This window comes from Callorhinchus milii, unplaced genomic scaffold, assembly GCF_018977255.1.
Source record: "Callorhinchus milii isolate IMCB2004 unplaced genomic scaffold, IMCB_Cmil_1.0 Scaffold4, whole genome shotgun sequence".
Classification (NCBI taxonomy): domain Eukaryota; kingdom Metazoa; phylum Chordata; class Chondrichthyes; order Chimaeriformes; family Callorhinchidae; genus Callorhinchus; species Callorhinchus milii.
Genome location: NW_024704745.1, coordinates 32,458,531 through 32,474,336, shown reverse-complemented (window position 1 = coordinate 32,474,336; position 15,806 = coordinate 32,458,531). Strand labels below are relative to the sequence as shown.

Here is a 15,806-nt window from a genome sequence, read left to right as displayed (position 1 = left end):
TTGCATTTAACCAGACAACACGCGCACACACACACACACAAAAAAAACATTTGCTCGCAATCGTGATTGGGTTCCCCGTCCTGTCTGTCTGTCTGTCGCTCGCTGTACGAGATGTGAAGATGTTGCCTGGACCCAGTCCATGGCTATTAACACACTCACTCACACACACACTCACACACTCACACACACGGGGTTGCACTTGTCAGTGGTTTGTGAAATGCACGTTTCATTTACACGAGCGAAGATGAGACGTTCAATCCGTGGGGGGGGGGGGGGTCAGTGCGTATAGCTTAAGAGTTTATTATTTTTCTTCCCCCCTTTTTTTTATTCATTAACTGAGGATGGGGAGAGTGCATCGTCCCGGAATGCTTGCACAGCAGGACTGCAAGCCAAACCCGGGTTGAATAGGGGGGGGGAAAAAAAATATGTGTTTTTTTGTTGTTGTTGTTGTTGTTGGCGACAGACAAGAGACCAGACTCTTCGCTGCTGCTTCTGGAGTTGTTTTTTTTTCCAAAAAAAAAGCAATGGACCCTCCCGTTCTGTGGAAGCGTGTGACTTTCCAGATTGCAGTGTGGATTGGGAGTTGCGGGCACAAGTGTGTTTGTGTGTGTGCACTGTGTGTGTGTTGTGTGTGTGCAACTCCAACTCACATTGCACTATGCAAACCACACGCTTCCACATAACGGGGGGCTCATTGCCTTGTATCAATACAGACGGTATATCATGGTGTCCTTGTATGAATATAGACGTTACCGAACACACTGTAGGTGTCACTGGCTGCTGAACAAACAGGTGTTTCAAACAGTTCAGGTGTTACGATTCTCTGCCGCTGTTGAACTCTCCTTATTCGCATTACAGATGTCTTTATTAAACAGTGCGGTCCGATTTGTAGGCGATTTTACGGAGGAACTGAGCTGCTCACTAACTCCGAACTTGCAGTCATTTTCCCACAAATAAATGTGGAGCCACTGAACCCGGGGGTTGTGATAAGTGAGGACAAGAGTGTACAACAGTAACCCTTCACGGTGTCAGGGTACAGCGATGCAGACTGAGTCATTGTGTAGTGTGTGTATATGCAGTGTGTGTGTAGTGTGTGTTACGCTTGTGTGTAGTGTGTGTGTGTAGTGTGTGTGTGCAGTGGTGCTTTGTGATGGTTGTGTTGTCAGTCTTGCAGGATGTGTGTGTGTAATGTCGCTCAGGGTTATGTCTGTGTGTTGCAGTGCTGTTGGAGATTATTGTTCCGTGTTGTGATCTGTAACAAGTTACAATCAGCACAGCCCAGCAGACTGGACAGGCAAAAGGGTGACTGGCATTGGTCTGTGAGGCTGAAATGGAAATTCTTGCCATTATTTGTTGTGGCTGCGCGGTTATATGTTACCAACGATTTTATTTCCTACCGATTGCGAGGTGTCGCATGTTTGTCAGATCAACATTTATCTTCTTCTACATATCTCCGGTCAAAACGTATTTTATCCCTTCCATGTGAATTCAAATGCAAGTTCTTGAAGTGCCCTGCCTTCAATTAAAAGCAAACACAATTACTGTGGGTCGTGCTTGGAATACCAGCTCGACACTTGCATCTATTAATCATGAGATCCTTCTGGTCGCTATTTAAATGAACCTCAAGTTTGACTGTCAGCTGCATTGGGAGCTAATCCATGTTTATTCACAGCTCCTGAGCTCACGTATACACTCTGCGAATATGGAAAACAAATTGCTTTTTAGGTAAATAACCATCTGCACCCACCTTCCTTCCACCCACAGTGCCTGCAGCTGCAGTGGCGAATGGCAAAAGTATCTGAGTGAGTGGTGGGGGAAGAGGTGAAAAGAGAGACTTGTTGAAAACACATGCACTGCATGTAACCCCCCCCACCCCCTCTCTCATTCCCTATTAAGGTCAGGTCAGTGTTGTGGTATTGGGGGGTGAGACCTCAGACACCTCATTTTTGACGATGTTCAAAACTAAAACCCGGTTGAGTTTGCAGCAGTGAGTGGGTGAGGTGGTGAGGTGGGAGATGCCGACAGTTTGCAGCCAGTGTTGCAGTGACTGGGCGCTGCGCACCAAACATTATCAACTGTAATTAAAGCCTGAGATCTGCAAAGGACAACAACAAAAGGGCAAATTGGAAGCCATTGTCTCAGACCTTGTGAATTTAAATGATGTTATTGATTTATTTTCCACCACAATCTGCCGCTTCCGCACTTAAGGGACTACATTCATTTATTGGGGGGGTGGGGGGGGGAGTGGGGGAAGAAATACAGGGAGAGTTTTGACTAAATAAATACGATATCTTTCATTTAAAGAAAGCAAGTGAGTTTTTATTTGACTTATTTTGCATTAAGAGTAATTATTACTTCCACATACTGAAAAAACAGCATTTTGAGTGTCAGCTACAGAATTAATTTGAGAAGTAAGATGACAGGTGCTGAACCAGGAACATATTGATCTGTAAACAATTCTAACTTCATTTGCTTCATTTTTTTTCAAAGCTGTTTTCCCCTGAAATGAGTCAGTCATTGCACACTTGACAGATTTGTTGTTTTTTTTAAAAAAAAGCTTTTTACAAATGTGGACAATAATGGAAAGAGTTAACGGTGTACGAGGAAAGGATCTGTCTACTAATGTACTGAGCTGAGGCTGACTCCCGTCTGTGCCATTTGATTACTTTCGTGTGTGGATTTTGACAATTCTGTGTTTTGGGGGAAAAAGAATATTTGCATTTTATAGTGCTTTAAAACACGTTGCATCTGTGCAGTCGTTTTGGAAATTCGACTTTTGTTTATTCTGTTTATTTGAATCTTTTTAAAACAAATCTAATGTCAAGCTTTAACTCATGCATGCTTCAGAGTGAAAAAAAATCCCTGCTCTTGTTCGTTCAGTCCTGGTGTGTTTTTTAGTAAGTTTGGTATTGCTTTGTTTGCATATATATATGTATATATATAACAAGATTTCGCCGAGGGATATCACTGACCTTAAACTCAGATCTTCTGATTCTATATTATTAAAGTTTTGTGACGTTTTCCCCATTCTTTTAATACCATATGTTTTCCCTTCTATTCTGGTTAATGAAGGCGTTGGTATAGCTGGAGGGCAATCTTGATTTATTCCTGGTTTAAAGAGTGTGTGCTGTAATCTCCCCCTTTTTAAATATAATCTCACTTGCCTTGTACAGCAACGATGTAACTGGCTGCTGACGCCTCGTTTAAACTATCTCCAAAGTTGATCTGCTTGATATCTCGTGTGTGTGTGTGTCCCCCCTCCCTCCCCTCAATGCTCTGTATAAAAGTACAGTACAGCCATCAGATGGAAGGGACGACCTTGTTTGCTTGGTTTATCGGGCAAAAAAAAAAAGAGGTTCGTGTTGAGTGTTGCTGTGCTTAAAAAGGTTTGGGTGCAGCAATCTGTAGCTGAGGCTACATTTCCATCTATTGCTGCAAGCGCCTGTTTGCAGTGCTGCTGCTGCTGCTGCTGTTACCTGAGCCAGACCTGGTCCACGGGCTGTGTCTGCCTCTGGGGTTCCCAGTGTCTTCATTTGATGAGAGAGGAGGAGAGAGAAAGAGAGAAACGATCCCATTTTTTTATGCATTGAAAAGTTGCCCCTCGTCTGTCTGTCTGTGTGTGTCTGTGTGTCTGTGTGTATATTGTGCAGACCTGTCCCGTTTGGGTGTTAATACTCTCTCCCTCTCTTTGCTACGTGCTTGTTAAAGTCCTGGTGTGAGTGGAAGGGGTGCTTTGCTGCTGGTTGATTTATTCCTGCCCGGAAAAGTTAATTGCTCCGCCCCCGGGATGCCGTGTGACAAGTCATTTCTCCTTTTGATGTTTATGTGTGTGTGTGTGTGAGAGAGAAAGAGAGAGAGAGAGAGAGTGAGTCCGCCAGCCCTTCAATCTCTTCTCTTCTCCTTTCTCACACTCCGTCTCTCCCTCTCTCCCTGTCTGTGTGTGTGTGTGTGTGACTGTCTGTATCTCTCAACAACAATAATAACTCTCCAACCACAGGCAGAGAGAGGTGCACTCGACACAGCCACAGCCAAAGGGCAGACAACTTGCAACAGCCACAACCACTCAAAATAACTCAAAACAACAAAACAAGCACCAAAACCCCCCCACCTTTTTGGGGGGACGCGGGGGGAGAGGGGGGGAGGACGACTTGCAATCATTATTATTATTATTGTTATTATTATTATTGCATTAATTGATGAGGTAAGAGGAGGGTGTGTGGTGGTGGGGGGGGGGGGGACAGACACACACACACACACACAGGACAGGGCGGTCTCTCTCTCTCTCCTCTCTCCTCTCTCTATATGCACCAGCGACCATGGCCGCGCCGGCTGCCCTGATGCCACCAGCCCCGCTCCCGCAGCCTCCCAGCTCGGCTCCTGCCTCCAGCTCGTCCTCCTCCTCCTCCTCCTCCTCGTCCTCCTCCTCCTCGTCCCCGGCCATCTCTTGCATCTCGTCGTCCTCGGCGGTGCCGGGAGGAGCAGCGGGAGGAGCAGCAGCAGCGGTCGGTGTCGGTGCCGCCAGACCGGGACCTGGACCGGGACCGGGACCGGGACCGAGCCTGTACCGGGCTGACGGCAGCTCCAAGCCCGTCTACTCCACGCCGTCCCCGGTGGAGAACACGCCGCAGAACAACGAGTGCAAGATGGTCGAGCTGAGGGGCGCCAAGGTGGCGTCGTTCACCGTGGACGGGCACGAGCTGATCTGCCTGCCCCAGGCTTTCGACCTGTTCCTCAAGCACCTGGTCGGGGGTCTGCACACCGTCTACACCAAGCTCAAGAGGCTGGATATAACGCCCGTGGTCTGCAACGTGGAGCAGGTCCGCATCCTGAGGGGGCTCGGCGCCATCCAGCCCGGGGTCAACCGGTGCAAACTCATATCCAGGAAGGACTTCGAGACCCTGTACAACGACTGCACCAACGCCAGGTAAGGTCCCCGGAGGTCCCCGGCCACGTCCGGAGCCACAGGAGGCGAGTCGGACCGAGCCCCGGGGGGTGGGGGTGGGGGGGGGCGGCGCGTCTCCACCGCCGGCGCAGCCGCGGCGCCGGACCGCAGCACCAGCAAGAAGTTAGACCGGGAGCAGAGTTAGAGCACGGGGGGGGCGGTTGCACTGGGAGCAGAGCTGGAGCAGGAGCAGGGTTAGAGCAGGAGCAGTTACACTGGGAGCAGAGGTAGAGCAGGAGCAGAGTTAGAGCAGGAGCAGAGTTAGAGCAGGAGCAGTTACACCGGGAGCAGAGTTAGAGCAGGAGCAGAGGTAGAGCAGGAGCAGTTACACCGGGAGCAGAGTTAGAGCAGGAGCAGAGGTAGAGCAGGAGCAGAGTTAGAGCAGGAGCAGTTACACCGGGAGCAGAGTTAGAGCAGGAGCAGAGGTAGAGCAGGAGCAGAGTTACAGCAGGAGCAGAGGTAGAGCAGGAGCAGAGGTAGAGCAGGAGCAGAGCTAGAGCTGGAGCAGGAGCAGAGTTACAGCAGGAGCAGAGTTGGAGCAGAGGTAGAGCGGGAGCAGAGTTACAGCGGGAGCAGTTACACCGGGAGCAGAGTTAGAGCAGGAGCAGAGTTAGAGCAGCAGCAGTTACACCGGGAGCAGAGGTAGAGCAGGAGCAGAGTTAGAGCAGCAGCAGTTACACCGGGAGCAGAGGTAGAGCGGGAGCAGTTACACCGGGAGCAGAGTTAGAGCAGGAGCAGAGTTGGAGCAGGAGCAGTTACACCGGGAGCAGAGTTACAGCGGGAGCAGTTACACCGGGAGCAGAGTTAGAGCGGGAGCAGTTACACCGGGAGCAGAGTTAGAGCAGGAGCAGAGTTGGAGCAGAGGTAGAGCGGGAGCAGTTACACCGGGAGCAGAGTTAGAGCAGTAGAGGATCATTGAGGTTTCACGGCGCAGAGGGACAAGTCAGTTTCACTTCAAAGTCACACTCTAAATGTTGCTTCTACTTTCCAACTTTTTGTTGCAAACCAGCAACTTCCTCATAGTTTCAGAGAAAGTGCCTGTACACGAAAAAGGTGTGGGGCAGCTGTTCAGAATATATATCCTTCAAGACCAATAAGTCGAAAGTTTGCTGGCAAAAAAGTTTTAACTCAGAGTTATGTGTGTGTGTGTAAAACTTTTTTAAAACTCCAGCCACTTTTTTCCTGGTCCCAAAGTCTGACTGGGCTCCAGGTTAAAGTTGATGTAACAAGTTGCAACAACGAGAACCCCCCCCCCCCCCCCCCAGCTTGAGGAAGATGTTTTGCCCCCTGTTATAGTAGTGCTGGAGAAAGAGGGGGTGGGCTTCAGCCAGTGAGGGGGACACAGGCTGCGAGATGTCTATGTGTGGGTGGCACGGGCTGTGGAGGGGGAGAAGCTGGAGGGTTCCTCCCGGGACAGACAGCCCGAGGATCAGCTCCACTGGGAACAACCATTCACTGCCATCACCACACACACACACCACACCACACACAGCAGCTTCCAGCTAATCATTCGTTGCAGATTTTACTCCCCACAGTGCCACCTGCTCACTACCCCTACCTCCAAATAATACCCCCCCCCCCCAAACCCACCCACCCACCCACCCACACCACACACACACACACACCACCACAGCGATCAATAGAGCAGTCAGTGCAGAAGCCTTGAAAAGGGCAGCTTTACTGTGGTAGCATCTCACAGCAGATCTGTTTACTTGGGGGATAAGGAACTGGATCAGCTGCAGCCCAAGACCTGGTCTTTCCAACAAACACCACCTGCTGATCTGGATCTGGATCTGGACTCCTAAAAAGTGAATCCACCACTGAGCATCTTTAGTGTTTCTGGTTTTAATGCAAAGTGTGTCTTAGGTGTCACCCCCCCCACACACACACACAAACATCCCCCCACACTCCCACCTTCTTCCTTGGCTCACTTTGAAAAGTCATCAGAGACCGCTGTAGTATGATGTGCATTACTCGAGAACTCGCCTCTCACTGGCGAAAGGGAGAAATAATTTGAAGGGAAATAAAAAAAGTAAATTCCGAACAAAAGAGAGAGAGAGAGAGAGAGAGAGGGGGGGGGGGGGGGGGGGGAGGGAGAGCCCCCAGCGATCGCCGGGATTGCCCTGCAGTTAGTTAGTTGTTTGCTAAGAGTGTCCTGTGTTGTGAAAGGGCAGCAGCAGCAGCAGCAGCCTGTCCTGGCTGAGCTGGGCTGTCCTGTCCTGGCTATGCTATGCTGTCCTGGCTGAGCTGTGCTGTGCTGAACTGAGCTATGCTGTGCTATGCTGAGCTGTGCAGTGCTGAGCTGTGCTGTGCAATGCTGTGCTGTGCAATGCTGAGCTGTGCTGTGCAATGCTGTGCTGTGCAGTGCTGAGCTGTGCTGTGCAATGCTGTGGTGTGCAATGCTGAGCTGTGCTGTGGTGTGCAATGCTGAGCTGGGAGCTATCCTGAAACTTTTCTAGCTGTGAAACTTTGCGATCGATACAGTTGCAGCGAGGTGTCTCCCCCTCCCCCCCCCTTTTTTTTTGTAACATGTCTTGTGCCCTTTGTGACTGTTTTTTTTGGTGGGGGAAAAAAGTCAGTGCCAGCTAACAACAGCACCTATCTTCCTTGTATTTGGTTTACCCTCAACTTCACCACAAGAGATGTCCAGTATGTTGCACATCCTCGTATGTTGGGATAATAAACTGCTTCACAGTGTTCCTCTGAGAGGACATGAGACACAGCAGGAAGATCAGTAGCAGCCTGTAACCCCCCCCACCCCCACCACCCCAACCAACACCAACCACTTTACCTGCATTTACTACAGTACCTGTTCCAGAAGGACATATAGGATTGCAAACACAATATATTTTAGAATAATGAACTTTGAAACCATTCACATACAAAACAGATCTTGCCTTCACCAGACAGTACTGCATCTCAATTCAGCTGGTGAAAGGTTTAATCTGCTCACAAAGGCTTTCAGTGTATTACTTAGTCATTGAGTAATAATTAGCCATATCACTTTAAAGGGAGATGGGCAGTAAATTACAAAACTCCTCGCCTTTTCTCACTACTAAATAATAGGCTTTGATTTAAGAAAAACGCTTCAACTAGTAAAATGCCATTGTGTGCATTCTCACTTACATGATGTGTTATAAAATAACAAGCTGTACCAGATGGCTGCCAACAATTGTATTTTTACACCACCCATTAATAGCTTTACTTTGATCTTTTTATGCTTAAGAACATATGACACATCGCAATGTTCCTACGTACACATTGTATTGCACTCTTTAATAACCCATATCAATTTAAAAGAGAAACTGGCTGTATCACATGTTGCAGGGATAACATTCACAGCACCCAGTCTTGATAACTCTTTATCCTCATCAAGTTTCAGTTAATGTAAAGTGACACAACTAGTCCTTTGTTTTCATTTTTTGTAAACACTATTTTATCATTGTTAGAAGAATGAATGCACTGTTTAGAGTTAAAATCATGTCTTTCATGCTCTCTGTTAGTCCTTTATATTTATTTTCGCCTGAAAGATATTTTGAATTTAAAGACCCTGTGTACATCCCGAGAGTGAAAACATACTCTGAAAGGTTGAAAATGAACTCAGCTTTTGTTTGAAGATTAACTGGATAATTATTAAAGTTAATAAGCAGACTTTATGAGAGATATTATTGCAAGGTTTACACAGGGATGTCCAGTACTGCCTTGAAAGAATAGTACAATGGTTTGAAAAAACGTTTTAAAATATATAACCCACCTTATCTTCCTTTTTACTGACATGTTTTGTGGCTACTGTATGTTGGTTTTGAAAATTTTAAAAGGGGAATTAAATGTATCATTGCCATTTAGAAAAAAAGCTTAGCTCCACTCATCTTTTTTAAAAAAATAGATATTAGAGAAGGGGTGACAAGCATGTTGTTTAACTACTTTAGACTTTAATGCTTATTGATGCATAAAAAGCCACAGAGTCCATTTACTCTTCAGTATGAGAAATCAGTTAATGCAGTGGAATTATTAAAAAATACTCTACAAAGAGCAATAGATGAGTGGCTGACTGATTTGAAAATCTTAACTTTATACCACCCCCCTGTTGACGATTGCATCCTACTCCTTGTTATGTATAAGTTTGATGGGAATAAACTACAAAATGTAATCATCATCTTTCTTAGTGGATAGGGATATGTTTATGTATCAGATGGGTGTTTCATGCCTTATTGTATAATAGCACAAAGCATTTCCTCAGTGCATTATTATAAGATGTGACATGAAATGGCAGTGTGGTGCTTGCCAGGCAAATAAATACTGTAATTAGTTTAACTTAATATTTTGCTGCAAATTTTATGAATACAATTTAATTGTTATTGACTGCAGTTTATACCTTGGTTGCCCTTAACCCATTAAGTACTGAATTGACATTGCAATCTTTAAAGGAGTGTTGCACAACACAAGGCCTGAATCTGTCATTCATTGCATAAAGGCCTTGAAGACTATTATTAAGATGTTAGCATTGTTTTTATCTTTCTATGTCAGGTTGCAAGATGTAAAGTACAAGATTAACAAATAAGTGAGGAGTCTCTAGTTTCAGAAGAGCAAGGTTATCCACAGTACAATAAATCAGTGTAAAGTCTAAAGTATAATATATGAGTTTCGATGTCATGCAATATATGTCTTCTCTATTGTATTAATTAAGCAGGACATATTCTGTCCCCTTGGGCTCAAGACAATACGTCCCACCACTCTTAAGTATGTATACGTTTCCTCTCATTAGCAGAGTGATTATCTAATTTCATAGGAAAAAAAACCTTGACTTCACAATTACTTTTTGTTACATTTAAAATACATCATACAGATTTTGTTCTTGCCCAAAACTGTACATCTTACACTTTTTGAATGTTTGGTGCTCCGAATAATAAGTTGTTTTTAAAGGAAAATGAGCAGAAACAAACAGTGCATAGTGGGCACATTGCTCAAATTGATGCACAGCTAGGAATTTCTCAACAAATGCATTATTGAAGATTTCAGAAGATCATTTCACTTCAACTTTCATCAGGAATGCATTACAAAAGGTGGAGAACGCAGCCTCAATTATAGGGAACCATTGTCTACAAAAAATGTGGAATCATTTTGTGATCACTGTGAGTGGCACTTTGCTGTTGAGTCGTTCTGCAAGAGATAAATATGAATACAATATCCACCAACCATTACCAGTACAAAATAAAATATCTGTCTGCAGTGGTTTTCACGGTTGTCGAAGAGATCCTTGAGTTACCAACTCAGACGATACACAGAGTGCAGTCAAGCTTCCAGATAAATTAGGAACTAGATTTTAAAAAGACTGGCTATAAAATGCAGCACTTCATAATCTGCTGATAATGTGACCCAATGCTGCTTGAGAACATGAGAAATGCAGGTTGCACTCTATGGGTGAGAGGAAGGGTAAGAAGGAAATGTGTGAGAATATTGTGTACAAGTGTCATAAAGTTTGAAATTAATTGTAATATTGTTGAATTAGAATGTGTTATATTCTCACTTGAAAGTGACATAGATCAGCCTCATGATCTAACATTACTTCATACATATAGTTGTACAACTGGATGCACAATGCAGAGGAGTGGTGTCTGATAAAAGAAACCGCAAATAATGTGGTCGATGAGTAACTAATTATTCTGAAGGATCGGTGAGTTGCACACTGCTTCATCCCAAGTGCTGGTGTGTTTCATCATGAACTCATTACTCACCAGTCTTTATCTGATTTAATGCACAACTGTTTCAATGTGGGGAAAAAAAGACTGAGGTTGATAAACGTAAAATAGTGAGCGATGCTCATGATGTGGAATGTTGATCACTTGTACTAAATAAAACTGTAAATAATCTTGGAATTTTATGACCATTCTCAGCACTACACTTTGTATTAAGGACTGATAATCTGTTTGAGCAATTAGTCTGGTGTCAGCAAATCCCCTGTTTTTCAGTAGATTAGAAGACTACTGAATACAAATTTCTGTATTAACTTTTCGGGCAAAGTTTTGAATATTTTGTTTATCTATTTCGATCTATTTGTTTTCCGAAGTGGTATGGTGAATTGCTTATTTTTAAACATAAAATAAGTGGTTATATTTCCAAATGCTAGGACTGGTGTGAAGTGTTTTGTTATTTTAAAAAAAAGTTAGTTTGGACTAATAACAAACGTGGTTCTACAGTATTCAATTATTTTAAGCAAATTAAATTGACACTAAATATAACATGACTTCTGAACAATCTGCTACGATGTACGGTTATTATCTTAGGTAAGCAGAGTGAGGAACACTGAGCATGTGAGATTTCTAGATCAGATGAAACAAGAGACAGGTTGCATCTTTCTATCTGAACCAAAATGTAAAATTAAATATTCCTTATAAGTTGAATTGTGATATAGAATAGCTTCAGATGGTGAAACAAAATTCTCTTTGTGCACTTTAGAAAAGATAAAGTTTTTTGCTGCTAACATCAAAGTGAGTGATGATTGACACACATTAAATTCCATCAGCTGGTAATAATCAGTATTGGTTTATAATTTCAATCTGTAGACCATAATTGTATTTACAATGTTTACAAGGTGTTGTCATTTCAAAGTTGAGTGCATTTCGTTTAGAAATCAGGAAAATAATTTTCAAAGCATCATTTACATCCTGTATGTATCTACGCGTGTTTGTGTGTAGGTGGGTGGGTGGGGGGGCAGCTGGGGGCGGTTGCTTTAAGACAGTGAAACATGGGAGTTTAATGACAGTAAGGTGCATGGCTAATACTGCAACACACAGGCCTATAATTGCCTTTGAAAGCACCTGATAGTGGTTGTGTTAGATTGAAATCAATCACTTTCACAATCGCTCTAAACTATTTCAGGAACCATTACATCACTCCTGAAAGTGCAGGCGTACACACAATCGGAATTAAAGACATCTTCAATCAGATTGTGAACAGATTGGATCCCCATGTTGTAACATCTAAATCTCTTTCAGAGAGCTGCTAACTCATTTCTTGTTTGAGATGCCATTTGGTGTCATCCACTAGCTTGACAGTCATATGCTTCTGCTGCCAAGACGTGTCATAAAAAGGTCATGGTTTGTATGCGGGATTTCAAATCAAATCACTTTGAAAAGACTAGATTAAAGGGATCATATCCGTTCTATTGGCTTTTACAAGCTGGCTTTCCTAACTATCAAAATTCAAACCAACATGCTATTTTCTTATGTGAGCTCTGTTGAGAAAGAAGATTCTGACTATATTTAGTCAAATAATTTGACATTATTTTAAATTTCTATGACCTGAGGGAGAAAAAACAACACATGTAGTTTTTGTGTTTTGAGATGATTGAAAAGTGCAAGTCCCTTTACAGACTTCCAAATTTAAAAAAAAACTCACAATTAAAGGTCAGTTTAGAATACCTCTCCTGCGTTCCATGTCAAGGGATGAGAATAACCCTTCGGTGGAATTTGAGATCCACCTTTTATTTTGATAAAAACATTAATTCGAGACATTTTTCCAAACCAATCACTTATAGTTTTGCATAATCTGGTTTCATTTGTCACAAACCTAGTTTAACTGTCTGATTTGTTTCCTCGGATTGAAAGGCAAGCTGGAAGGCTTGTGCAATTCCATCTTCAGTAGAATATGTTGCCTTGAGGATATTTTTTTAAAATATAAAACAAGTAATACTTCTATAATTCTGCATTAGTTCTCCAAAATAATGAAAACTACAGTAAAATACAGGATGTGGCAGCCACCGGGTGAGGCAGGATGCGTATGACAGGACCAGTGTGGTACAAAGTGAGTGGACAATGTTAAGACAAATTATAATAATGTAATGTTCAGTTTGGGCCATTATTACCATATTGGACAACATCATTATTCCTCCTACAGTTCAGCAGAATATGTGATCAGCAGCACCATAACGTCCATAGATAAATTGCTCACCAGGTTGATGTGGTATTTGACTTCCTGTTTGGTACAGTTTTACTATATGGTTGTAAGATAAACAAAATGAAATGCCAAAAATCACCAACTTTGTTTCTGCTGGATCCATGTAGATATTTATTCTGTGAGGGATTTGTGTGATTTTACTGTTGCTCACGGGAATTACTGGAGCAGATTCAGATTATATTGAGTCAAAATGGGTGCTAAGATACCAGTCACCCAGCAACCACATCCCAGAGGGAATTGGGACGATAATAACTTCAAAAAAGAACGACATAAGGCTGATCAGGATGGAAACCAACCTGCATGAAAAACGAGACAGTATAGAATTCACTCAAGTGCCTTAATGCCAATTAAGAAAAATGGCGCAGTTGGATCCAATAGAATCTGTTTTTATTATTTTGTAGTTTTGAGCCTAGGCTCCAAGTAGATAGCTACCCTGAACAAAACAAATACATTTACATTAATTACCATATTTAAAGAAGCTCCATTCTGTGACTACGCATGATACATTAACTCTTTGAGTGCCCCACGTTCTTTGTAGTTTTTGAAATGACGAATGGTTTTGATAAGTATCATCTGTAGTTCTGATTTTCACTGATGTCAGCTGAGGAATATTGTAAAGTAGAGAGAAAACCATAAAATCGTAACTTTAGTTTTCCCTCGTCTCTAAATCTCTTCATTACATTGTGTGTGTGTGTTGGGGGTGGGGGGGAGGGTTGATTTGGTGATGAAACTTTTATTCCCGCCTTGGAGGGTTAATCATTTGCTCAGTATATCTCCAGTATTAGTTTTGTGCTTAAGTGAGACAGAGCCTGTGTAATGTCATTTTCTTCTCTGCACTCTGCACCTTAAAGAGATAGCACATTTTTTTCTCTTCCTTCAGTCTGTTTAAACTGCACTTCACGACTATGAATAATCCAAACCTGCAAACCAATAGCTTTCAGCCTCCACCGACCTTCTCAAAATGTCCAGTGCACAATCTTTTAACAATTCAGTTGATATGATGTGAAATCATTTTTCACTGTGGAAAAAAAAGATGACTACTAATTGCATTGTAATATTACTGTCATGTGTTTTTGAATACATTACTGCTGGGTAGTGAATGAGCGAATAATCAATTACAATTGCTGAAGGCAGATTCTGCTGGAATATCAAGGCTGCTGGGTGAGGAAAAAATTACAGAAGTGTTGCATATAGTTGGCCTGGATTTGATTTTTGTTGCGTCTATATTCTCTTCTCTTTAAAACGAAATTAATATATCACTGCTTTTCCCTCACCTTTTTTGGGGGGTAAATGTGTGTTGAATACGCATGATTTGTTAATGTTTGTGCCTTTGTTCCAGATTGACAAACAAAAGGAGTGCCATGTTTGTGTCTTTAAAAACATGTCCTGTCCTGAGTGCAATTAAGAAGTAACTCAACATGGCACAAACCTCCTTTGAGCAGCTCCAAACAATGTGACACTTCAGTATCATGATGTGCGATGTAGCTGACATTATCAGAGAGAAGCAGCAGAGAAGACCTGAAGGAGACAGGACTCTGGTCTTGGTTAGGCTATGTCTAATATGGTCACGTACAGAAATTGATTTTCTTCAGAAATTAATTAATTTTTCATATCGCCCTGAGCTGCAGTTAAAAAAGAGTGCACACTTGCCTGTTTTTTTCAGAAATATTGCCTAATCATATTAATACGATTGCCCCAAGGATGGAAAGATAATTGTACAAACGCATTTGGAAATATGTATCACTGAGTATTTATGATTAAATTATGCAAATCACCCATCTCCCATCCTTTCGAGCCCCAGATCGTCTAATTAGGATTGATATGCTCAATAGATGTTGCTGAATCTGGATACAAGCATGACCAAAAAGCATAAAATTGGAAATGACAGGGCTGGAATTTAAGAAAGTGTCTCTCTCCAAACTTGACTGGTGTAGTAAAGAGCTACTGGAAGGAATGTTCCAATGACCTGTCAGCGCTCTAGCCATTGTTAGCAGTGGGTAGTCAGTCACTTTCTAGCTCTGCTGGCTCCTGCTTCCCATCTGTGGAATGATGAATTGCTATGTTTAATACATTTCAGCTTTTGTCTGACTGTCTTGCCGGGAAAGACAGCACAGTCAAGAGTTTCAACAGTGATTACAGAAATAGCTCCAACTTCTTTCTCATGTAAAGTCTAATCTTGGGAAGGTAAAAATGCAGCCGACTGATTGGCATAGAAGTGCGAAATGAAGCTGAGCAACGTGTCTCCCAACATTAACCCTTGCTCAGGATTTGCAATAAATTGAGTATGCTGTCAGTGGAGCACTCAAAGTCATTAACAAAGATTTGCCTGTCTGTTAGCTGACTTCCAGTGGCTAGGGTTTTGTGTATCGCTCGATGCTCAGCCCATTTGTGCAGTGCTTTCGCTTCTGAATAGATCTGCAGCAAATGGTGTGACAGGCTTTGAAGTTTGCAAACTGCTATCTGCTATCTGCGATAAATCTGAGAATATCTTGTGATTAAAAAAGAAAACGGGGTTTGATTTTACCTAGGTAATAAATGGAAACTTTGTAGGTCTTGCCCACTTAACCGTTCAGGTGCTTTTATTTTTGAACTCGCAAACTTCTAGTAAGTTATCAATAGTATTTTAACATTCACAAATTACTAAAATGTTAAATACATGGAGGGAACAATGCTTCACTGCTAACTGCTTTCCCTACTGTATCAACATGCAACTCCTTATACAGTACTTCACCCAACACTTTCTGTGGTTGGTCCTTTGGGGCAAAAAGGATGCACATTTCAGTCAATCGAGCTGAATGTTGGTGGGATATACTTTTGAAATGGACGTATGAGAATGAGATTTTGATTACTTATGAGAGATCCATGGCATACCTACGACGGCCTTGTTTTTTTTCAAGAAAATGAGGAT

General features: G+C 42.8%; 1 protein-coding gene across 1 annotated transcript in view; it reads left to right on the top strand.

Moving 5' to 3' along the window:
- The first annotated feature begins 4,277 nt into the window (after nt 1–4,277).
- Nucleotides 4,278–15,806, top strand: part of dachd (dachshund d) — a 315,047-nt gene continuing 303,518 nt past the window's right edge. Inside the window, exon 1 of the mRNA XM_007890728.2 lies at nt 4,278–4,924. Coding sequence (XP_007888919.2) covers nt 4,317–4,924 — 608 coding nt within the window. The 5' untranslated portion in view covers nt 4,278–4,316. The remainder of the gene's footprint in view (nt 4,925–15,806) is intronic.